We start from the raw sequence: 24651 nt of genomic DNA, 5'->3' as shown, positions 1-24651 counted from the left end.
ACCCCACTTCTCTGGTGACCTGAAGGAGTTGTCACCTCTACCCAATTCCCATAATGACTGAAGCAGCAGGCTGGGGCTGTGCTGATAGGCAGAGCCCCCTTAGCCCGGTGAGGTGGGAACTTGAAAGTCTTCCCTGTTCCCTGAGGCCCAGTCTCGATCCTCTAACGAGGTGCAGACTAACACAACTCAGGGTCTTTGTCTCTCAGCAGCCAGAAGGCTTTTTCTCTCCAGGAGAGAGGGGGTCAGGGGTGATATCTGAGCCCTGATCAACAGCACCAAGAAGCAATCTGGGTGAGGGAGGGTGGGAGGGGAAGTAGATGAAAAGCCACAGAGGGACTAGTACCAGCTGACTTGCCCCACCATCCACAGACACACAAACACACCCAAGGTACACATCAGTCCCTCTTACTAGTACAAGTTATTCCGATTCTGAATCACGACTACTCAGGAACTCTTCTTGAGAGCCTGCAGCAACTCCCCGTGCCATCAGAAACAAGCTAATAATACTGTTCCACCCACTGGCCCGTGATTTTGCGCCCCCTCCCCACCCCCCGACTCCTGAGCTATGGGGGAGTTGGGCAACTCTCTAGAGGGCAGAAATCAGCCTGGCAGCTGAGCCTTCAAGGGCCAAGCTGAGTGTGAGCTGGAGAGCTGAGGGGTAAGAGCTTGGTGCTTGGCTCTCCACGCACCCGTGAAGAGGCCTGTGCCGTTGCTTCCCCTGGTAGTCAGAGCCAGTCCAGGCAGGCTCAGCGGAGCAAGGAGGTAGTTGCAATCGGTGTTCTGGGGAAATGAGTGTCAGGAAGGAAGGGGCAGGCAGCAAGTTCTCTGCCCATCCCTGCCATGGGGCAGAGGAAGGAGGGTAAGGGGTCCTCATAGGTGGCAAGCCCTTACCCAAAGACTCCAGCTCCAGATCACTTTCAATGCCCATGTACTCCATCAGTTTATTGTTAGCAGGGTGTGGCCCTGTGGACCCTCGATTAGGACAAAAGAGGCAGGGGGAGGATGCACAAAGCAGAGGAGGTGTAAACATTAGTGTTAGCAAAAAATCCCCAGAAACCTCAGGCCAGTGGATTTACCAGCCATCTCTCACCGGCCCATCAATGAAGCCCCAGTTAACAGGCTCTTAAATAAATAAAACTTCCTTCTCAAGGCTAATCTGTCCTCTTGCAAAAGGCGATAAAAACCAATTGCCCTGGAGGGGAATTCCTCTCCCGCTGAACTCTTACCAATATAGAAATATAGTCACCTCTTATCAGAGGGCCGCCCTTCCAGCAAGGGAGCCTGCCTGCCTGCCAGCCATACCCACTTCTCAAAGATCGGTTCTGACCATATCCCTGCTTCGTACACTCCTTCCCCCAGTTCTCTTCAAGGCCTGGCATTTCCCCCCCGCAGGGTCACAGACGAGGGGAGGGGCAGAAAAGGCAGGGGAGAGTCAAGGGACTGACAGGTCAATCCCGTGACTCCAAAGGGGGTGGGGTTGGGGTGGTATGTGTGCGCGTGTGTGTGTGTGTGTGGGGGGGGGGGGGTGATGACCTTGTTTTACAAAGTCAGGCTGTAACCGCCAGCTCCTCCCATTCCCTTTTCCCTACTAGCAGCTCTCCGTCTGAGCCCTTGGTATAAACTTCCTGCCCTTTCCCCATTGCAAGCCTCCGCTAACCCAGGTGTTTCTACAACATCTCCAAATGTGCTTTTCCTGCCCTGGCACCCCTTCCCTTCCCAAATCAGAAACCACGAAAAGAATGCCCCCGCCCTCCCCCAACCTTCCCGCTTCCCCCCCCCCCCCCCCCCCCCCCCGGCCTTTCCCCCTCCCCCACCCCAAACCCACAACGATCAAGCAGCCAGCAAGAGACAGTGATGAGTAGAGGAGGAGAAGCGTGCGGGACCAGCTCTGGGGCCGGACTGAGGAGGGGCAGGGAGAAGGGGTGTGGGGTGGGGAAAAGGAAGAGCTTGGGTCTGTTTCTCAGTTTGCCCCCCACCTTCTCTCCCTACAGCAGTAAACAGTCACAACCAGAGAAAGGAAAAGGACCCAAAGAACCAAGGGTTGGGGAGGTCGGGCGAGGCCTCCTCCCGCTTGGGAACGAGTTAGTGGTCAGTCCCTCCTGCCCAGATTGTTTGCGTCTCGCTGAAGTGGTCGTCCTTTCTCCGGGCCCTGGTCTCGCCCAGGCCAGGCTGGCACACGCGCGTGCGCCCGCACACACACACTCACGCACGCACGCAAATGGGGGCAACTCCTCACACACACTTGGACTCAGGAAAGCGAGTTTGAAAGTGGAGTTAACTTCGGAGAGAGGTGAAGATGTCCAAACATTAGAAGGTTTTCCTGTGGATGGACCGGGCGCCGTCTTCCTCGTATTCCTTCTTGGAGACCCACATCTTCTTAAAGGTGTCCAGAGATGCCAGGATGGAACCCCTGGGCATGAGACAACCAGAGAGGCGGGTGAGCATCTACAGGGGATTATGGGGCCCAGGCAGGGGAGCTGGGTCAGGACGAGGGGAGACCCCCACACCCCCCGCCGAAATCGGCCCGCTGGCTCCCTCGAACGCCTCGTGTTCCCATCTCCGATCAGTTTAATTTCAGCTCCCGGCCCCCACAGGGACACTCACCCAATCCACGTCGAGTACAGTCTCTCCTGAGGAGCCGATATCTAAAGAGAGGACAGAGGGAAAACCGAGTTCAAAGTGTTCATCTAAGGGCCTCCTGACTGGCATTGATACCCTTGGGTCTTGAGCAGTTGCCCATGCTGCCCTTTCCTGATTTTGATCTGTCGCTCCTTGAGGTAAGATGGTCTCTCCTGATATCACAAACAGCCACCCCTCGCACAGCCAGGGACTGGGATGTGAAATGCGGATTGTGACCCCAGAAACCCCTGAGGGTGTGACCCGGGGAAAAAGAGCAGAGCCAATATGGCATTTAGAGATTTCTGAGCGGCACTCGGCTGATAAATATTCAACACACGGGTACCTCTTCAAACAAAATGTTCATGCGTTCCTGTAATTCGTTTTCTTAGGTGCCTGTCTGGGTTGTTCTTTTCAGTTGGTTTCTGTGCCTACCTGTTTTTCCCATTAGAGATCGACAGTGGCTCCTTCACTGTCCAAATGAGAGCTTTAAACATGGCTGGATTGGTAAAGGCTAGTGACTGCGTGAGGTCAACGGGGCCGAGACCCAAACGCTACGTAGAGAACCATCTTGGTGAGCTCCTCTCCTCAGCTTTCTCTCCCTGGAGACAGGGCAGCGACAGGGAAAGGGAGCATGGTAGTGGTGTGATAGAAAAGTCGGAAATGAAATCTGTCAATCGGGCAGGGACGGTGATTCAGACGGGTTTGTGCCACCAGAAATATTGATTTTATTTGCCTGGGATAATTCCCATAGCATGGCCCTAGGAGCCGTTTTGGTCAAACGCAGTAATCTCTACTGGAAAATCCTCTGAGAAAATGCCCCGTCCCTCACCGGCCCAGCCAGACTCTCAGGGTGGCAGTGAGGAGAGAAAAACGAAGCTAAGGTCTCCTCTGCCAGGCTGGCTCTACCCTTGCCTCTCTAGCCTCGGCACTACCCCATTCAGGACAGAATAGGGAGAGTAGTAAGTAATATCGGTAGCAGCATCATTTACTGAACGCCCACTTGTCGAGATGCGCTGTACTGAGCTCAGCCCTCCGGCTGGTTTGGAAAGCTTGAAAACCAAGATCGGAGCTTTTGCGAGGGGACTAAATCGGTAGGTCGTCTTGGGGGCCTAGCAAGGAGCCCTTCCCGACGTGGGCTGGCCACAGTCTCCACCGCCCCTTCCCCACCCCACCCGTGATTATCCTGCTTTTCCTACCCTGATCTTCACGTCCTTGGGAGCCAGTTTCTTCACTTCGCTCAGCAGTCGGTCACCAAAACCTGTGTCGGTGGATAGAAGAGGCGTGACCAGCATTAGCTTTAACCACCATCCCAGGAGGGCAGAGGCACACCCAACCTCTTGAGAATCCCACTGCAGAGGTCCTTAAAAGGCCTGGGAGCCTCCCCGGAAGAAGGGAAATTGGCAAAAATGGGCCAGGCCTGCCATCAGAGGACTGGTAATCTTTGCTCAGGGAATGTACGGGGGGGGGGGGGGGAGAGGGGAGATTCGGAAGGGAGCGGGTGAGCACCCAGGGCTCCACCGAGTCTGGACATGGGCTCTACCTACCGGGTCTCTGACCCCAAGAAGTGAAATGGAGGCTGTGACAGGGAGGTGGGGAGGAAGCACAGACCTTTGAACAGGGTGGAGCCTCCCGAGAGCACAATATTGGAGAAGAGTGTCCGCCGGAGGTCCATGTCTGACTTCTGGATGGCAAACACCAGCACCTCATGGATGCCCTCACTCTCCTCGCCGATCAGATCCGGTCGGAACAGCAGCTCAGGTGCCCGGAAGCGGGAAGGGCCGATCTGAGAAGGCCAAGGGAGAGCAGGCCGCTAGATTTCTTTTTGTTCAACTAAGGGGGATTGGGGTCCAACGGCTGGGACTTGATGGATGGTTGCTGCCTTCTCTCTATCTGAACCTGATAAGAAATACTGATTACCTGACTTGGACCAGGAAATTTCTAGGTGTGCAGGCCTAGTCTGGGATGACTGGGCCGGTTTCTCAAAGGGGATTTCGAGGAAGGGCTCGCACCTTGGAGCTAGTCCTCCACATTCCAGGGAGGGGGGTGGGAAGCTTGCGTTGACGATTCCATTAATCAGGCCTCTGGAATGAAGCCCCATGGGATGTGTCAGGGAAGTGGACCCTTATGGGAAATTTCCAAGGGAGTGGCTGTTTTCAAATCACTCCATCCTTGGCTGGGGCCTCACCTGTTCCCCCTGAGTGGAGCACGGGATCTGCACAGGGGAGGCGGCCAACACCAGGATATCCCAGGCCATCTGAGTGGGCTTCTTGCCGGCCGCCTCCTCCCCAGTAAATCCCCTACAAGGATTGCCCTGGGAGCATTCAGACATGTCTGGACCCCAGCCTGCACCGTTCTGTTGTGCAAAGTGGCCACTCCGTGGCCCTCGGCCCCACTCTAGGAGTCCAGCCCGAGACACGAGCTTTGGACGTGACCAGTCACGGGCAACTGCCTTGTGCTGACTTCCACTTCGGCCTCTGGGGGTGGGGCGGGAGAGTCCTACATGGCACCCTCCCAGCAGGTCTCCCCTCACACCTCAATGGTGCTGCCGTCGGGCAGGTAGTACTGCGCCTTCTCCGTCTCCAGCGTCTCGTCTTTCTGTGGGTTGATGGACAGGTAACAGGCCCGCTGGAGAAGGAGCACAGGGTGGGGAGGAGAGATTGGATTAAAAATGAAAACCACATTAAGTCCCCCCAAGCTCTAGAGTCCTTAGCGGTTTTAAGTCCTCCCTGGAAAAAAGGATGAGGACGCAGACAAGGAGTTGAAACCTTTCTAGTTCCCCAGCTCTCTCCACTGGGCAGCATCCAGCAGAGGGAGGTGCGGAAGATTTGGGGCGGGTAGATTTGGAGCGCCTTTTACGGACAGGAACTTTTCAGTCATTTACATGTTCTCTAGTGCTTAGGACATCATACTTTGTAAGGACCACGGTAGCAACAGAAATGGGTTTGGAAAGAGAAGCAGCGTGGCTCAGTGGAAAGAGCCCGGGCTTGGGAGTCAGAGGTCGTGGGTTTGAATCCCAGTTCTGCCACCTGTCAGCTGTGTGACTGTGGGCAAGACACTTCACTTCTCTGGGCCTCAGTGACCTCCTCTGTAAAATGGGGATTGAGACTGTGAGCCTCACGTGGGACAATCTGATTACCCTGTATCTACCCCAGCGCTTAGAACAGTGCTCTGCACATAGTAAGCGCTTAAATACCAACATTATTATTATTATTATTATTATTATTAAATCCTTTTTTTTGTACTTAGGCCTGGTGAACGGGCTCAGGCCCTGGGCTTCCTCCGCTCTCAGAAGCCCAGCCACAGAGAAGTCCCCTTCCCTTCCTGTGCAGAATTGTGAAGCGAGCGGAAGCAGCGGGAGTATTGTCCAGGGAGAAGCCACTCCCCTCCTGCTTCCAAGGCCTTCCTGAGCCCAGTGAGGGGCAGGCAGCGGTGTGCAAGCCACGCTTTCCCCACCAGAGGGCACACTACAGTCCGGCTATTGGGGACCTTGGGTCTGCAGGAGGAAGAGGAGGAGGAGGAGGAGGAAGAGGAGGAAAAAGAGGAGTAAGAGGAGGAGGAGGAGAAAGAAGAGGAGGAGGAGGAAGAGGAGGAAGAAGAGGAGGAAGAGGAGGAGGTGGAGGAGGAAGAAGAGGATGAGGAAGAAGAAGAGGAGGAAGAAGGAAGGAGGAGGAAGAAGAGGAGGAGGAAGAGGAGGAAGAGGAGGAGGTGGAGGAGGAAGAAGAAGAGGAGGAAGAAGGAAGGAGGAGGAAGAAGGAAGGAGGAGGAAGAGAAGGAAGAAGGAAGGAGGAGGAAGAGGATGAGGAGGAAGAAGGAGGAGGAAGAAGAGGAAGAAGGAAGGAGGAGGAAGAAGAGGAAGAGGAGGAGGAAGAAGAGGAAGAAGGAGGGAGGAGGAAGAAGAGGAGGAAGAAGGAGGGAGGCATCCCACTCCAGAATTCGCCACACACCAAAATTCTCGGGCTTCGCCCACTTCGAACTGAGTCTCAGTCAAACCTAGCTCTCACAAGACTGCTGTCTCTTTTGTCCAGTCCCTGGCAGGCCAACCTGAGTCCCAGGAAGGGAAGGGGGAAGAAGAGAGGCAGCATTGCCTAGTGGATAGAGCCCGGGGCCTGCGAGACAAAAGGACCTGGGTTCTAATCCTGCCTCTGCCACTTGCCTGCTCTGTGACCTTGGGCACGTCACCTCACTTCTCTGTGCCTTACCTCATCTGTAAAATGGGGATTATGACAGTGAGCCCCATGTAGGATCCAGGCTGGGTCCAACCTAATTAGCTTGTAACTAACCCAGCGTGTACTCCAGTGCTTTAGTTAACAAATACCATTAAAAAAAAAAAAAAGAGGGAATTATATATGCACAGTGACTCTCTCACTCATGGATGCCCTGAGGCTGCTCTGGGGCTCCTATGTCCCAGTGAGCATGCATAAACTTGTACGTGCATGATCGTTCCCACATGCATAGTGGCACTACTGCCATTGTCTGTGAGTTGGTCAGGGTCCCCCCCCGCCCCACTTCCTTCCTGGCCCTGAGGTGACGGGGGCAGAAAAAATCTGACCCAGAATGAATCATTGTTTCTTTTTCCTGCTCCCAAAACCATCCTCCGCTAACCTTCGGGGGGAATTGGGAGCTAATAAGAACAATATTTATGGTATTTATTAAGTGCATGCTTAGTGCCAAACACTGTGCTAAACTCTGGGGTACAAACAAGCTAACTAGATTAGAAACCGCCCATCCCAGATGAGTATAGAACTGGCTATGTGATAATTTAGGCTAGGGGAATCCCCAGGAGAACCCACAGACCCATTCTCAGGGATTCTCTCCCAGGGTGAAATAAACACAGGGGCTGGTTTGACCTGCTGGTGCTAGTGTAAAGGGAAATAATAGTAGTAGTAGTTTTCAGTGCACTTACTGTGTGCCAAACCCTGTACAAGCACTGGGGTAGACACAAGATAATCAGGTCAGACATAGCTCCTGGCCTAGATGGGACTCAAGTCTAAGAGGGAGAACAAGTATTTCATACCCATTTTACAGTTAAGAAATCGGAGGCACAGAGGCATCAAGTGACTTGCTTAAGGTCACACAGGAGGCAAGCGGAGGAGCCAGAATTAGGACCTGGGTCCTCTGACTCGCAGACCTGTTGCTTTTTCCATTAGGCCTCGCTGCTTTTCATCCTCAGGTACTCCTGATGGGCCTCCCAGTTTCCCTTCTCTACAGTCCAAAATGCCTTTCGGGATGCAGGTGAGCACTCTGAGAAGAGCCCTAGGGACAGTCTTCTGCCCCTGACTCCCCTGAGGAGAATCCCCAGGGTCCCTTCCACCCTGGGGGTGCCTACTTACCTCTTTGATGGTTTTGACAATCTCAAACTCTGAGGACGAGTGGAAGTCATAGCCCTCCTTGCGCAGGTAGAGTCGGAGGAAGCGGGAGACGTCCCGGCCGGCGATGTCTATGCGCATGATCGAGTGGGGCATGGCGAAGCCCTCGTAGATGGGCACCGCATGGGTGACGCCATCCCCAGAGTCCAGCACCACTCCCGTGGTCCTGCCCGTTGCATAACTGAAGGAGAGAGCACCCTAGTGATCACATGGTCCCACCTGCCTGTGCCCCTTTCTTCACCCTGGGAAACATGGCGGACCCTCAGCCCCTTCTCCGGTCCCATGCACTTTACTCTCCCACCTCTGACCCCTGGCCTCAGGCTGTTCCCCCATGCCTGGAATCACCCCCTTCTTTAGCTTTGCCAAGCCACATCCCTCACTCTTGCTAAGCCGTCCTAAAAGGTCACCTCCTCTAGGAAGCGCTCCCTGATGGATGTCTTCACCTTCCCAGTCACATCCTCCCCTCAGCCACTGCAGCCCTGTTTATTGGGTACTTATTCCCTTGTGTTTATTATCACTGATTTTTTTCTCACTCTCAGTCAATCAAGAACATCTAAAGAGAACCTTCTGTGTACCAAATGCTTGGTAAGTACTCTGCACATGGTAAGCACTCAATAAATGGCACCGATTGACTGATCGATAAGCCCTTGGGAGACTACGATGGAGGTGAGAGGCGTGATCCCCGTCTTCAAGGAGTTTACAATCTAATGGGGGAATGAATTATGGAATTTTGTCGATTTGGGTCTCCTTTCTCCTTCGTTAGATGATAAACTCTAGGGCAGGGCAGGATTGTTCCCCCCGCACCTAGTATAGCACAGTCCACAGAGTGGCTATTAGGTGATATTCAGTAATGACAGCCAAACACTGCTCCCAAGGGCAGTGACCGGGTATCGCATTTCTTCTGCCTGTTCATTTCTTCTGCCTGTTCCCCAGGCATTTAATACAGTACACTGCCTCCAGTAAGGGCTCAAAATACACTGGTGCTTGACAGCGGAGAGTGTTGTCGGAAGGGCACGCAAATTCGCGGGAGAAAATACCTACTTTTGTGTGAGGATGCCCAGGAGCAAATCACGATTTTTAATGAGAGCTTGGGGCAGGGAATGTGTCTGTTGTACTGTCATGTTGTACTCCCTCAAGTGCTCAGTACAGTGCTCCACATGCAATAACTGCTTGACAAATGCAGTTGACTGCTTACTGTGTGCAGAGCACTGTACAGAGCGCTTGGGAAAGTACCCTGTAATAGAGTTGGTAAACCTGATCTCTGATCCTTACAGCTGACAGGAAGGAAAAGTCCTTAGGACAATCTGCCTAAGCAGAAGGGACTACTCACAGGCTGAGCACAGCTTGCATGGAGATAAAGAGGGCTGGGACGTTGAAGGTCTCGAAGAAAACTTCGGCGGCACGCTCTCGGTTTTTCCGTGGGTTCAGAGGAGCTTCCGTCAGGAGCACGGGATGCTGACAAAACATCAGCCCCATCCCGGCATCAGTCGTCACCTGAGGTTTGCCTCTTGCCATTTCCAACCCAGGTTACGGGGCCAGGAGGATGCTGCCCCCTCCCCAGATTTCAGGGGCTCTTGGCTCCATGGGAACTGAGAAGGAACTAATTGAATCTGGAATCTGTTGGGCCCTGTGGATTTCAAGTCTCGGGGATGATGAATGGGAGAGGACCTCAGGGCTATGGGAGCCCACCTCTGTTCACCTCCTCTTGGGCTCCAAAACCATGCGAGGGGCCCTCACCTCTTCTGAAAAAGTTTGCAGCTGGTCTTTGGAATAGACGTACTGCCAGATGCGCTCCATGTCATTCCAGTCCTTCACGATGCCATGCTCCATGGGGTAGCGGATTGAGAGTAGCCCCCGGTGCTCCTAAAGAGAGTGAGAGTGGTAACTGAACCTCCAAGTGCCCCTGTGGAGGTGGAGCATATTACTGTCCCCATTTTACAGTGAAAGGAAACGGAACTCCCCAGCATCCCAGCTCCTTCCTTGTCACAGCCTATCAGCGATCCAACCGGGGAGAATCCATATTCCTACAGCTCTCTTAATACCGGAGGCCGGGGGGTCTCAAGGAGGGAATCTCGGAGTCCCTGGATATGGATATCTGGGGTGTAGGGGGAGTGGATTGGATGGGATATGTTGAAGGAAACTTGCTCTTTGGCTTAGGGGGCAGCTGTGGTTGTGCCCATCTGCTGAGATAAGCAGGGTTGGGAGGGAGGGAAAGGAGGAGCGGGGAGATGGAACAGCCCTGAGAAGCTTGACTAGATTACTGGAGGTTACCTCAGCTTTGGGGCCAATGAAAATGTCTCCTTCCAGCGCTCCGGCCATGACGCGGACGTGCTTCGGTCTGCCCACACTGCAGAAGATCGGAGACAATGGTGGCACGTTACACATTAGATGATGTCAGTACAACCGAGAAACACACCTTCCTGTTTTTCGACTCTGAATCTCGAGTTTGGGGTTTTGAAACCTCCCCCACAGCTCTCAGAGGAATAACCCCGTTCCTTACTGATGGTTAGAACGTGGCAATTTGATTGCCTCAACACCAGTACCATCCAAGCGTATCTGCAATTCTCTCCCTTCCTCCCTCCCAGCTTCCAATGTGGGAGCTCCACTGTTTGAAAAATTTAACTCCTCTAAAAAGGTCTGCTCGGGAGCGGTTGCCATCACAGCAGGCCCAAGGCTAACCCATACCCAGACTCCTGTTACTTACTAGTTTGGAAAGCAGTATTTGGGGATCTGATCACCTGCAAAACCAGCTTTAATTACGCCTGAGCCCTGTGGGGAGAACAGAGGTAAGTCAGAACTTTGTAGAGAAGAAATGGGAGGTGTGGGGAGGTTGGAGAGTGCCCAAGGAAATCCAAAGCAGCAGAGTTCAGTTATAACATCCAGAAACTCATCTACGGGAAAATCAATCAATCAGTGGTATTTACTGAACACTTACTGTGTGCGGAGCCCTTGGGGGAGTAAAACAGAACTGGGGATTATGGGGAAATTTACATTCTGCTGCCGCATCCTGCCTTGAGACCCACCTGTTGATCTACAGGCCCTGATGGCAGGTGGCCACTCCCACAGGCCCAGACAAACCAGGCCAGCCCTCGTGTGGACGGTTTGCTTTACTTTCGATCCACAAACTCTCAGGCTTGATATAGGAGGAGGTTTTATTTGTATTAAAACAACGAGGGCTAACGCCGAAATTCAACTTTCAAACGTCTCGTGATATATCGGAGATAAACCCAACATACACGGTCAAACAGCCATCGCTCCCTCTCTACCCAACATCCAGCCCCCTAACCGAGACCTACGATCTTGGAGCAGACACTGGGACTCTTCAACCAACAGCCGATTCCTGCTCCTCCCGTATTCTGCTCAGAAAGACCTTGTGAGAGAGACAGCTTCTTCTCTAAGCCGCCGTCGCTCTCCGCTGGCCCTGAATGGCTACGGGACCTACCCTCATCCGTCTTCTTAGCCCAGCTGCGGCCGGAGAAAGCTCCCCAAGTGGGCTGGGGCCAGAAAGCCCGCACAGCGAATAAGGATCTGTCCCAGTGGTAAATAGAGGCTGCAGCTTGTTGCTCTGGTCGATCAATCTATGGGTATGGTATCTACTGAGCGCTTACTATGTGCAGAGAGCACTGAATTCAGTGCTTGGGAGATCACCGTACAATAGAATTAGCAGAAATGTTCCCTGCCCATGATGAGCTTACAGTCTCCGGGCTCGGTTTGATTTTAACATTTGACTGATATGACCACTGGTCTCAATAACGGTTGCTTCGGAGGAGAGATGCCAACTCAGCCCTGCCCAACTGCCTGAGAAGTGGCACTGATTTAAAGATCGTCTCTCGTCGGTAGGAGAACTGTGACCATCCTGTGCTTCCCTGCCACCCTCAGTCTCCAGCCCCTCCAATCCTGGCACCCTCGGGCAGCACCCTGGGCATAAGGAAATAGTCAGTTGCTGCCCTGACATTGAGGGCTTCCCAGTGGCACCAGAGGGAAAGGGATCCAGGCTTCTCTTGGCTTCTCTCCCCCTTCTGCTGCAGGATGAAACTAATACGCCTTGGATCCTTCCTACCCTGGAGGAAGAGGAGCAAAGATTGAAGCTAAAGGAAGCGGGAAGAGAAATGGGGAGAACCTCAGCCGCTAAAGACAAGGAGTTTGGAAACCACATCCCCAGAAGAGGGCGAAAGCTTAATTTTCCAGAAGGAAAAATACAATGTTTGAAACTGGACATTAGAACAGTCAGACTGCCAGAGGAGGAGGAGGTGAACATGTGTGTCTGTGGGAAGGGCAGGAGAAGGAGGGCAAGAGTCAAAAGGTTTGCATTTCCAGCTTGCTCCGTTGCCAAAGGGGCCAAAGGATCCTTATGCGTGCTACTCAAGTGAGACTGGACCTCTGTATCGGTAATTATGGGAACCTGGCTGACTTCTGGTTCTTGGGACCATTCATCCCTCTGGGTGGGCAGAAACAAACCCGTTGGATCTCCTGGAAAACGGTGCAGAGAGATGGAGAGATGGAAAGGGAAAGGGAGAAAGAAGTAACCCTGGGACAGCTGTTGGATTTGAGCGAGACATCCCCTCCCGGGTATTATGGTTTCCATCGATGTAGGCTGAGATGGTGGGGGCTCTTCATTCATTCAATAGTATTTACTGAGCGCTTACTATGTGCATAGCACTGTACTAAGCGCTTGGAATGTACAAATCGGTAACAGAATCTCTTGAAGAGAGCCAGGCTGAGGCGTCTTGTTCCCTTATCCCCTCCACAAAGAAAACTTGTGTTTTCAGAAGCAGCGTGGCTTAGTGGAAGGAGCACGGGCTTGGGAGTAAGAGGACATGGGTTCTAATCCCGGCTCCGCCACTTTTCCGCTGGGTGACCTAGGGCAAGCCACTTAGCTTCTCTGTGCCTCAGTAACCTCATCTGTAAAATGGGGATTAAGACCGTGAGCCCCACGTAGGACAATCTGATTACCTTGTATCTACCCCAGTGCTTAGAACAGTGTTCAGCACTTAGTGAGCGCTTAACAAATACTGTAATTATTATTATTAATGATTATTATTAAAACTCAGCAGGTTCCTTGGGTTCAGACACTTGACTTTACAGCGTGGCTGCTTCGCCAAGGCTGACGGCCAATTTCATAGTGACATCCTGGACTTCTGGAAACACCAGCTCGGGAATATCCTGACTCATTGGGCCTCTGAGGTACTGGGGAACTGGCAGCCGAGCCCTGAATCCTGCACTTAGTCTCTTAGCGTCTTACCTCATCAGTGGGAATGAGGTGGAGCCGGGCTTGGGAGCTAAACTGCAGACGGTGTTAATGATGCCCGAGGTGGGACCAGACCCGGCTTGTTGTAGCCTCATGGCCCGGTACGGTGGCTTTCTGGGCAGACCAGAGGCAGAGCAGGACTAGGGCCGGAGAGGTGGCCCGGCACCTCTTCTCTGTGTTTCCTTGCCTGGTCCACAACCTCCCTTCTCCAGCCAAACCACTAGAGCATTCAAAAGGGTTATGCCAATTTCCTTAACAGTAATTTACAATTAGGAACCGTGTACCTGGCAAATGAGCCGCCACTCTCTTTGTCAGTCGCCATGGCAAGAACCAAACAAAAATACATGCAGTGCAGCTGGCTCATTCAAAAAGGGTGCTCATTAAATATTTGCACACACAGAATAACTGGCATCTGGCACCAGCGATGGCCTCCAAGGAGGGACCGTTTCGGTTGAGAAATGTTTTCTTTATTTGTCTTGGTATCTGTTGAGCGCTTACCGTGTGCCAAGCATGGTACTGGGCGCTGGGGTAGATACAGGATAATGAGGTAATGAGAATGGACACAGGGCCTCTCCCACATGGGGCTCACAGTCTAAGTAGTAGGGAGAAGAACTGAATCCCTATTTTACGGATGAAGTAACTGAGGCAATAGAGAAGTTAAGTGACTTTCCCAAAGTCACACAGCAGCCAGGTGGCACAGCTGGGATTAGAACCCAGATCCTTCTGACTCCCAAGGCCCGGGGTCTTTTCACTAAGCCATATTATTTTGATTTGGGCACCCAAATCCCAGACTATTTGGGGAGGAGAAACAGCGAGGCCTAGTGGGTAAAGCACGGGCCTGGAAGTCAGAAGAAACTTGGGTTCTCATCCCGGATCCACCACTTATCAGTCACTTAACCTCTGTGCCTCAGTTACCTCATCTGTAAAATGGGGTTAAGACCGTGAGCCCTATGTGGGACAGGGACCGTGTCCAACCTAATTTGCTTGTATCTACCCGAGCGCTTAGTACAGCGCCCGGCACATAGTAAGTCTTAACCAATACCATAAAGAATACTAGTAGTGCTGAGATTAGAACCCAGGTCCTTCTGACTCCAAATATTAATAATAATATTAATCCATTGACTGAGCCCATTGTGGGCACGGATTGTCTCTGTTACTGAATTGTACTTTCCAAGTGCTTAGTACAGTGCTCTGCACACAGTAAGCACTCAATAAATATGATTGAATGAATGAACGAACGTTTTACCTCCTAAAGATTCTAAATCATAAGCCACGTCCCTTTCGTGCTGATTTTCTGAACATGAGTTTAGATCTGCAGCAGCAGCACCAATTCATACTGCATCATGAATTTCACACTACATGCGATGTTAGTAGGGAAGCAGCGTGGCTCAGTGGAAAGAGCCCAGGCTTGGGAGTCAGAGGTCATGGGTTCGAATCGCAGCTCTGCCTCTTGTCAGCTGTGCGACTGCGGGCAAGTCACTCTACTTCTCTGTGCCTCAGTTACCTCATCCGTAAAATGGGAATTCAGACTGAGCCTCACGCGGGACAACCTGATTACCCTCTATCTACCCCAGCGCTTAGAACAGTGCCCTGCACATAGTAAGCACTTAACAAATACCAACATTATTATTATAAGAGGAAAAAAACACTACATTTGAGTCTAGTGTCCCTAAAAAGACTCAGAGATGATTAAATGACTCAACAACCGGAGAGTAAAGAGGGCCCTACTTATTTATGAAAGTCTGAAAATACAAGGCAGTTAAGTCTATCTGCATCTGTGTTCAAAGTCATAAAATAGCTCTACAAAAGATCGAAGTCCTAATCATTTTATGGCAGAGCTGTAACCTTCGAGTTCTCAGTCTCTTAGGGATTCTGGGCTCTGGATTCGCATGTCAGCCAAGAGTCAAGGGCATTGATTCGGTTCTCCCTCTACCAAAAAGAAACCTTTCAACTTTAACCAGGAGCTCTGTTTCCACCTGTGATTCAGGTAAACTAATTCATGGTTTTTCCCTTCCCATCATCCTTTCCTTTCTCTAGTGCTCTCTTTGGCGCCCAAGAATAAGAATGCAGTGTCACTGTAAGTCACAACTCGGCTGTGAATCCCGTCAAAGAATAAGACCCATCTCATAATAGCCATTTAGCTCAATTATTTGGATCTTTCTTCCCTTTCTCCTGAGATCAGAGCTAAAAATAGCTGCCTGGGAACCCAAAGAAATCCGTTTGTGATTTTAAAAATGAAGTCCCAAACCTAATGAGGTGGCATGTTTTCAGCCCAGTGTTCTGGAAGGAAATAACAAAATAATTCCCAGTTTTCATCTCTGGCAGGATCATTAGTGCTGTGATGGAAATATCTCCTGAGCAAAAAGTCAGAAGACAGGACGTTTAGCTTCCAAACTGACATTGTGCCTCTGCGCCGAAGGGTGCCTGGAATTTATTATGGCTGCCTAGAATGGGTGGACGGGGAAATGGAAATTCGAAGGGTGTCACTATTTACAAGAGGGAGCAAGGTGAAGAAAGAAAAGGGCAGAAGATGGGATTGAGAACAATCCAATAAATGGAGGGGGAGGAAGTGGGACGTTTAAACGGAGACACACCAATCTCTTCTGCTCCCTGACACTGCTGATGGAAAGGGAGACAGTTGCCAGCCAAGAAGATCCATTTGCTAATTGCTATTTCTAAAGTCCTTTATAAAAAGGTTGGAAAAGCAGGAGACAGATGAAAGCATATAGGTTCCCCGAGTTGAGGATAGGGATAGGGAGTGGAGGATAGGGAAAGCGCAGACAGGTCAGTGGTCCCACCCACTGCAGCTGAACTGTGTTTTCTCTTCCCCTCCCCACCCCGATCTTCTTTCATTCCTAGCTGCAGTTTTATCAATGGCAAGATGTCTCTTAGGTAGCCAAAACAGAACTTGAATTTTCTCATAAAGTTTATCGCCCCCAACCTTAAATGCCCAAGGAGTCAGAGGATTTGGGTTCTAACCCCATCTTTGCCGACTGTCTGCTCTGTGACCTTGGGCAAGACATTTAATTTCTCTGGGGCTCAGTTCCTTCATCTGTAAAATGGGGATTCAATACCTCTTCTCCCTCCTACGTAGACAGGGAGTCCCATGTGGAACCTGATTATCTTATACTTACCCCAGCACTTAACACAGTGATTGACCCATAGTAAGCGCTTATTCTGAAAATGGAGATGGAAAGGCTAGCAAAAACAAAATTTTAGCCAATCAACATGCCCCACCGAGGACCTACCTAGGGCGACCTGGTAGGGATTGCTCGGAAAGGAGGAAATAGGGCAGTAAGAGAGGCCTTTGGGAGGATAAGACTAAAAAAAAAAAAATGTTGGTATTTGTTAAGCGTTTACTATGTGCAGAGCACTGTTCTAAGCGCTGGGGTAGACACAGGGGAATCAGGTTGTCCCACGTGGGGCTCACAGTCTTAATCCCCATTTTACAGATGAGGTAACTGAGGCACAGAGAAGTTAAGTGACTTGCCCACAGCCACACAGCTGACAAGCGGCAGAGCTGGGATTCGAACTCATGACCTCTGACTCCAAAGCCCATGCTCTTTCCACTGAGCCACGCTGCTTCTCTGGACATATCACATGGCAGGAAAGAGGATGAAGAAGGCACCTGTCATCTGTTCTACCTTATGGCTAAGATCTTACTTACTTTAAGTGTTATTACAAAGTGTTATTTTGTTACTTTATTGAGTGCTAATACTGAGTGTTATTATCAGTATTCATTCAACACCTACTGTAAGCAGAATCTTGAACTAGATGCTTGGGAATGTACAGTCTAAGTAGACTGTACACTCTAAACTCACTGAGGGTAGGGAACGTGACTGTTGTGTTGTATCACGGTGTCCCAAGCGCTTAGTACAGTGCTCAGCAAATAGTAAGTGATCAATAAATACCACTGATTGAGTAGAGGGCATAGTTCCTGCCAAGGATCTCACCATATAATGGAGGAGATAGAGGTTGGGTACATACAGTGGGAATAAGAGGAATCTATAGTATTTATTAATAATAATGTTGCTATTTGTTAAGTGCTTACTATGTGCCGAGCACTGTTCTAAGCGCTGGGGTAGATACAGGGTAATCAGGTTATCCCACGTGAGGCTACAGTCTTCATCCCCCTTTTGCAGATGAGGTCACTGAGGCACAGTGAAGTGACTTGCCCAAAGCCACACAGCTGTCAGGTGGCGGAGCTGGGATTAGAACCCATGACCTCTGATGCCTAAACCCACTGATTACTACAGTTAAGGGCAGAAAAGGGATCCAAATCTGCTGGCTCCCATGTGTTGCTAAATTATCCATTCCAAGCGCTCAGTCCAGCACTCTGCACATAGTAAGTGCTCAATAAATATTACTGAATGAAGGAATGTAATATCTGGGCAAGTCACAACTTCTCGGTGCCTCCGTGACCTCGTCTGTAAAATGGGGATGAAGACTGTGAGCCCCACATGGGACAACCTGATGGTCCTGTATCTCCCCCAGTGCTGAGAACAGTGCTCCACACAGAGTAACAAACACCCACATCATTATTATTATTATTACTAACAATAATAATCGCAGAAACATTAGAGAAGCAGCGTGGCTCAGTGGAAAGAGCACAGGCTTGGGAGTAAACCTGATGACCCTGTATCTACCCCAGCGCTTAGAACAGTGCTCTGCACTTAGTAAGCGCTTAACAAATACCAACGTTATTAATATAATCCTGGCTCCACCACTTGTCAGCTGTGTGACCTTGGGCAAGTCGCTTCACTTCTCTGTGCCTCAGTCCCCTCATCTGGAAAATGGGAATGAAGACTGTGGGCCCGACGTGGGACAACCCGATGACCCTGTCTCTCCCCCAGCGCTTAGAACAGTGCTCTGCACATAGTGAGCGCTTAACAAATACCAACATGATTATTACAGGGTCATCGGGTTGTCCCACGTGGGGCTCACAGTCTTAATCCCATTTTACAGATGAGGTAACTGAGGCACAGAGACGTGAAGTCACCCAGCTGCCGAGTGGCAGGGTCGGGATTCGAACCCATGACCTCTGACTCCCAAGCCCGGGCTCTTTCCACTGAGCCACGCTGCTCCTCTAGCTTGTATTTCCCCCAGCGTTTAGAACAGGGCTCGGCACATAGTAAGGGCTTAACAAAAATGCCATTATTATTATCATTATTATTATTATCATTATTACAGGACCGGGGCCACGTCTGCCCCACCCAGGGGCGGGATCGACCGACTCGATGACCGACGGCCTCCAGGACCAATCAGCCCTCGGCCCTGCCCCATCCGGGGGCGGGAGTTCGCGCCAACTGACAGCCCCCGGAGCCAATCGCCGCGCTCCTCCGGCCCGTCCCGCCCCCCAGGACGGAGCCCATAGGGCGGCCGGCTCGACTGACGGGCCGGTTGGCCAATCGGCGCCGAGAGGCGGCCGGAGGAAAAGGACGGCCGCGGGAGCCAATGGGCTCCTCCGGACCGCACGGAGGGGGCGGGAGCGGGTCGCCGAAGGGAGCGGTTCGAGGGCCCGAAGGCCCAGGCCCCCGGAGGCGCAGCCCTCGCCCGCGGGGCGGCCGGGCGGCTTCCGCGGCGGCAATGGCCCCGGCCCGGCCTGACAGGCCGGTGACAAAGAACGGCCCGGGGCGGCCGGGTCCCTACGTGTAGGAGGCCCCCCACAGGGACGGGAAAGGCCCCTCGGGCGCGGGGGACTCGGGACTTACATTGTCGATGACGACGGGCTGGTTGGCGATCACATCGTAGGACTCCATGGTGGGGGGGGTCTCCTCCCGAGGAAGGAACTGCCGGCCCGCTCGGCTGTGGCGGCCGTTGCGCATGCGCAGTCCGCTCTCCGGAATCAGGCAGCGGGGGGGGGGTGGGCGCCTCCCCGCCCTCAGAGGACTACATCCCCCAGAGGGCCGTGCGGCACGTCGGCGCTCCCGCTCCCTTTGCTGCAGGGTCGAACGCGGCTCTGCGCATGTCGGGGGTGACGCTGGCGGCCGCGAAGCACGCTGGGAGATGTAGGCAAGAGGGCGTGGGGTGGGGGGAAGAGTGGTGGCTCCTTTGTGGGTGGCCTCAGCTCCGGGACTGGTGGAAATCAGCCCGTAAATCGATCGTGTTTATTGAGTAATAATAATGTGAGTTTTTGTGAAGCGCTTACTAGGTGCAGAGCACCGTTCTAAACGCTGGGGGAGGTGCAGGGTCAGCAGGTTGTCCCACGTGAGGCTCCCGGGCTTCACCCCCATTTTCCAGAGGAGGTCACTGAGGCCCCGAGAAGTGAAGTGACTGGCCCACAGTCACCCAGCTGTCGAGAAGCAGCGCGGCTCAGTGGAAAGAGGCCGGGCTGGGCAGCCAGAGGTCATGGGTTCGAATCCCGACTCTGCCACTTGTCAGCCGTGTGACTGTGGGCGAGTCACTAAACTTCTCTGGGCCTCAGTTACCTCATCTGGAAAATGGGGATTAACTGTGAGCCTCACGTGGGGCAGCCTGATGACCCTTTACCTCCCCCAGCGCTTAGAACAGTGCTCTGCACAGAGTAAGTGCTTAACAAATACCAACATTCTTATTATTAAGTGGCAGAGAGGAATTCGAACCCATGACTTTAGACTCCCCAGCCCGGGCTCTTTCCACTGAGCCACGCCGCTTCTCGACAGCTGGGTGACTGTGGGCGAGTCACTTCACTTCTCTGGGCCTCAGTGACCTCGTCTGGAAAATGGGGATTAACTCTGGGACAACCTGATTACCCCGTACCTCCCCCAGTGCTTAGAACAATGCTCTGCACCTAGTAAGTGCTTAACAAATACCAACATTATTATTTATTATTAAGTGGCAGAGGTGGGATTCGAACCCATGACCTCTGACTCGGGCTCTTTCCACTGAGCCACGCTGCTTCTCTCTGCCCCTTCGACTCTGCCCTTAGGGTCCAAGACCATAACTTCTTTGGCTAGCTTGTGATAAATCAACTTTCTCTTGGGCCTGACTTAATTTCCCCGAGTCTTTTTTAGATGTGAGGTACAATGAAAAGTCATCGTAACATCTACACACTTCTTTATGAGGCGAAAGAGACATTTTTATTCTTGAAACACCAGGATGCTGAGACGCCCGACGCAGTAATTGCCAACACCGATGACAGATTCTGCCTGGAGCACGTGCTTCTTGGAGACGGCGTCTCTCCTAAGTGCTGCTGGCAATGCTCGAAATGTAATGAGCATCCTGGAGTGAAGCAGCATGGCCTTGGGAGCCAGAGGTCGTGGGTTCTAATCCTGACCCCGCCACTTGTCTGCTGTGTGACCTTGGGTAAGTCACCACTCCTCTGTGCCTCAGTTGCCTCATCTGTAAATGAGAACTGAGACATGTGGACAGGGACTGTGTCCAACTTGATTACCTTGCATCTATCCCAGTGCTTAGAACAGTGCTTGGCACTAGTAAGCGCTTAACAAATACCCTAAGAAGCAGCGTGGCTCAGGGGAAAGAGTATAGGCTTAGGAGTCAGAGATCATGGGTTCTAATCCCGGCTCCGCCACCTGTCAGCTGTGTGAATTTGGGCAAGGCCCTTAACTTCTCGGTGCCTCAGTGACCTCATCTGTAAAATGGGGATTAAGACTGTGAGCCCCAGGTGGGACAAACTAATTACCCTGTATCTACCCCAGTGTTTAGAACAGTGCTTGGCACATAGTAAGTTCTTAACAAATACCAACATTATAATTATTAGTATTATTACCCGACTCCCTCCCTCTGCCCTACCCCACTCCCCGCCCCACAGTACTTGTGTTTATATATACATATTATTCTATTCGTTTTATTAATGATGCATATAAATCTATAACTCTATATTGATGCTATCGATGCATGTCCACTTAAGCGCTTAACAAATACCAACGCTATTATTATCATTACTTGTTCGGTTTGGTTTGTTCATCTGTCTCCCCTCTTCTAGACTGAGAGCCCATTGTTGGGTAGAGATCGCCTCTCTCTTGCCGATTGTACTTTCCAAGAGTTTAGGCCAGTGTTATGCACACAGAGAGGGCTAAAGAAGCAGCAGAGAAGCAGCGTGGCTTAGTGGAAAGAGCATGGGCTTGGGAATCAGAGGTCGTGGGTTCTAATCCTGGCTATGCCACTTACCCCCTCTGTAAAATGGGGATTAAGACTGTGAGCGCCCCACATGGGGCAAGCCGATTACCTTGTATCCCCCCCCCCCCAGCACTTAGAACAGTGCGTGGCACATAGGCACTTAACAAATACCATAATTATTATTTATTATTATTTATTTAAGGAATATGATCAAATGAATGAGTGAATTCGACTGTGAGCCCGTAATTGGGCAGGGATTGCCTCTCTCTGTTGCCGAATTGTTCATTCCATGCGCTTAGTACAGTGCTCTGCACATAGCGTGAGCACTTAACTTCTCAGTGCCTCAGTCCTCTCATCTGTAAAATGGGGATGAAGACCATGAGCCTCACGTGGGACAGCCAGATGACCCTGTATCTACCCCAGAGCTTAGAACAGTGCTCTGCACAGAGTAAGCGCTTAACAAATACTAACATCATTATTATTATGACCTCGTATTTCCCCCAGTGCTTAGAAGAGTACTGTGCACAGAGTAAGCGGTTAACACATACCAACATCATTATTATTATGACCTTTTATTTCCCCTAGCGCTTAGAACAGTGCTGTGCACAGAGTAAGCGGTTAACACATACCAACATCATTATTATTAGGACACTGCATCTCCCCCCAGCGCTTAGAACAGTGCTCTGCACAGAGTAAGCACTTAACAAATACCAACATTATTATTATGAGAAGCAGCCTGGCTCAGTGGAAAGAGCTCGGGTTTGGGAGTCAGAGGTTATGGGTTTGAATCCCAGCTCTGCCACTTGTCAGCTGTGTGACTGTAGGCAAGTCACTTCACTTCTGTGCCTCAGTTACCTCATCTGTAAAATGGGGATTAACTGTGAACCTCACATGGAACATCCTGATGACCCTGTATCTCCCCCAGCGCTTAGAACAGTGCTGTGCACATAGTAAGCGTTTAACAAATACCAACATTAGTGGCTCAGTGGAAAGAGCACGGGCTTTGGAGTCAGAGGTCATGGGTTCGACTCCCGGCTCTCCTACTTGTCAGCTGTGTGACTGTGGGCAAGTCACTTCACTTCTCTGGGCCTCAGTTCCCTCATCTGTAAAATGGGGATGAAGACTGTGAGCCCCACGTGGGACAACCTGATTACCCTGGATCTCCCTCAGCGCTTAGAACAGTGCTCTGCACATAGTAAGCGTTTAACAAATACCAACATCAGTGGCTCAGTGGGAAGAGCACGGGCTTTGGAGTCAGAGGTCATGGGTTCGACTCCCGGCTCTGCCACTTAGCTGTGTGACTGTGGGCAAGTCCCTTCACTTCTCTGGGCCTCAGTTCCCTCATCTGCAAAACGGGGATGAAGCCTGTGAGCCCCACGTGAGACAACCTGATTCCCCTGTGTCTCCCCCAGCGCTTAGAACAGAGCTCTGCACATAGGAAGCGTTTAACAAATCCCTCAGAGGAACAGTGCTGTGCACAGAGTAAGCGCTTAACGAATGCCGACGTTACTTATCCCCCGATTAGACTGTAAGCCCGTCAAACGGCAGGGACTGTCTCTATCTGTTGCCGACTTGTTCATCCCAAGCGCTCAGTACAGTGCTCTGCCCATAGTAAGCGCTCAATAAATACTATTGAATGAATGAATGAATATTATAGGGCTGAGGGAATGAATGACTGATCGCCGCCTCCCGCTAGGGGGCCCCCGGGAGTCAGGGAGCTGGTTGCCAAGGCCCGCCCCCCCCCTGTGATCGACGTGGAAGGTGGCCAATGGGGAGGGGCTGGCGTCGCTAAGGGCCGTCCCTCCCGGCCGGGCTCGGCGGCGGGCGGGGCGCAGTGCGCAGGCGCGGAGAGGCCGGTCCTGGCTGCGGCCCCGCCGGCGGCCCCGCTCCTGCCCAGCGCGCCGCCTCCAGCCCCGCACCCCCATGGCCGACCTGCGGCCTAGCGGCGCCCCCGGCCCCGCCGCCGCCCCCGCCTTCGCCCCGCTCTTCCCCCCGGGACTGCACGCCATCTACGGGGAGTGCCGCCGCCTCTACCCCGACCAGCCCAACCCGCTGCAGGTCACCGCCATCGTCAAGTACTGGTCAGCAGCACCGCCCGGGCCTGGAGGGAGGGAAAGGAAGGGGGGGGGGGTCGAAGCATTGTGCGAAGCGCTGGGGGCGGGCCCCGGCGATCCACGGCTAGAGCGGTCCCTGCTCTTTGTTGAGCGCCTAGCTGCGTTGCACAGCCCTGCCCTGAGCGGTTGGGAGAGGGAGAGCGCCGGCCGGGAGCGGAGCTGCAAGGAGACGGTTGGGGTGCGTTAAGCGCTCAAGGCGGGCCGAGCACTGTTCTAAGCGCTGGGGGAGATGCAAGCTGATAGCGAGGGGGTGGAGCACGGGAAACACCAGAAGGATGTGTAAGTGCGGGGGGCAGAGGGTTATTAATAGTAATAATAGCCGATATCATTATTAGGGTGTTAAGGACTTACTAATAATATTGGTATTTAAGCGTTGACTCTGTGCCGAACACTGTTCTAAGCGCCGGGGGAGATACAAGGTGATAACGAGGGAAATACCAGAAGGATTGGGAGGGGGGGGAAGAGGGTTATTAATATTAATAACAGCTGGTATCATTATTATGGTGTTAAGGGCTTACTAATGATATTGGGATTTGTTAAGCGTTTACTCTGTGCCGAACACTGTTCTAAGCGCCGGGGGAGATGCAAGGAGATAACCAGGGGGAAACACCAGAAGGATTGGGGGGAGAGGGTTATTAGTATTAATAATAGCTAGTGTTATTATTATGGTGCTAAGGGCTTACTGATAATGTGGGTATTTGTTAAGCGTTTACTCTGTGCCGGACAGTGTTCTAAGCGCCGGGGGAGATGCAAGGTGATAACCAGGGGGTGTAGCATGGGAAACACCAGAAGGGTTGGGATGGGGGGAAGAAGGTTATTAATAGTAATAGCTAGTATTATTATTATAGTGTTAAGGGCTTACTAATAATGTTGGTATTTGTTAAGCGTTTACTCTGTGCCGAGCACTTTTTAAGCACCGGGGGAGATACAAGGTGATAACCAGGGGGTGTAGTATGGGAAACACCAGAAGGATGTGTATGTGTGGTGGGGGGCAGAGGGTTATTAATATTAATAGCTGGTATTATTATGGTGTTAAGGGCTTACTAATTATATTGGTATTTGTTAAGCGCTTACTATGTGTCGAGCACTGTTCTAAACGCCGGGGGAGATACAAGGTGATAACCAGGAGGTGTAGCATGGGAAACACCAGAAGGATTGGAGGGGAGAGGGTTATTAATATTAATAGGTAGTATTATTATTATGGTGTTAAGGGCTTACTAATGTTGGTATTTATTAAGCGTTTACT

General features: G+C 51.8%; 2 protein-coding genes across 3 annotated transcripts in view; one reads left to right on the top strand and one right to left on the bottom strand.

The window, feature by feature from the left end:
* Positions 1-2242: 2242 nt before the first annotated feature.
* ACTR1A (actin related protein 1A) lies at positions 2243-19082 on the bottom strand. The gene is made up of 11 exons (XM_029080826.2): positions 18945-19082; positions 10690-10754; positions 10257-10332; positions 9723-9848; positions 9316-9440; positions 7950-8166; positions 5152-5244; positions 4228-4402; positions 3816-3877; positions 2605-2645; positions 2243-2410 (listed from the first exon to the last, which is right to left on the bottom strand). Exons 1-11 carry the CDS (start codon positions 19056-19058, stop codon positions 2308-2310), a joined length of 1197 nt encoding a protein of 398 aa, XP_028936659.1. The 5' UTR covers positions 19059-19082; the 3' UTR covers positions 2243-2307.
* Positions 19083-23199: 4117 nt separating this feature from the next.
* The window catches only part of SUFU (SUFU negative regulator of hedgehog signaling), a 99585-nt gene continuing 98133 nt past the window's right edge, over positions 23200-24651 (top strand). For both annotated transcript variants that reach the window (XM_029080761.2, XM_029080760.2), the window contains exon 1: positions 23200-23372. In XM_029080761.2, coding sequence (XP_028936594.1) covers positions 23215-23372 — 158 coding nt within the window. In that variant the 5' untranslated portion in view covers positions 23200-23214. The remainder of the gene's footprint in view (positions 23373-24651) is intronic.

The sequence above is a fragment of the Ornithorhynchus anatinus genome, chromosome 16, assembly GCF_004115215.2.
Source record: "Ornithorhynchus anatinus isolate Pmale09 chromosome 16, mOrnAna1.pri.v4, whole genome shotgun sequence".
Taxonomy (NCBI): Eukaryota; Metazoa; Chordata; class Mammalia; order Monotremata; family Ornithorhynchidae; genus Ornithorhynchus; species Ornithorhynchus anatinus.
The sequence above is the reverse complement of the archived record's forward strand: the minus strand, read 5'-3'. Positions and strand labels throughout refer to the sequence as shown.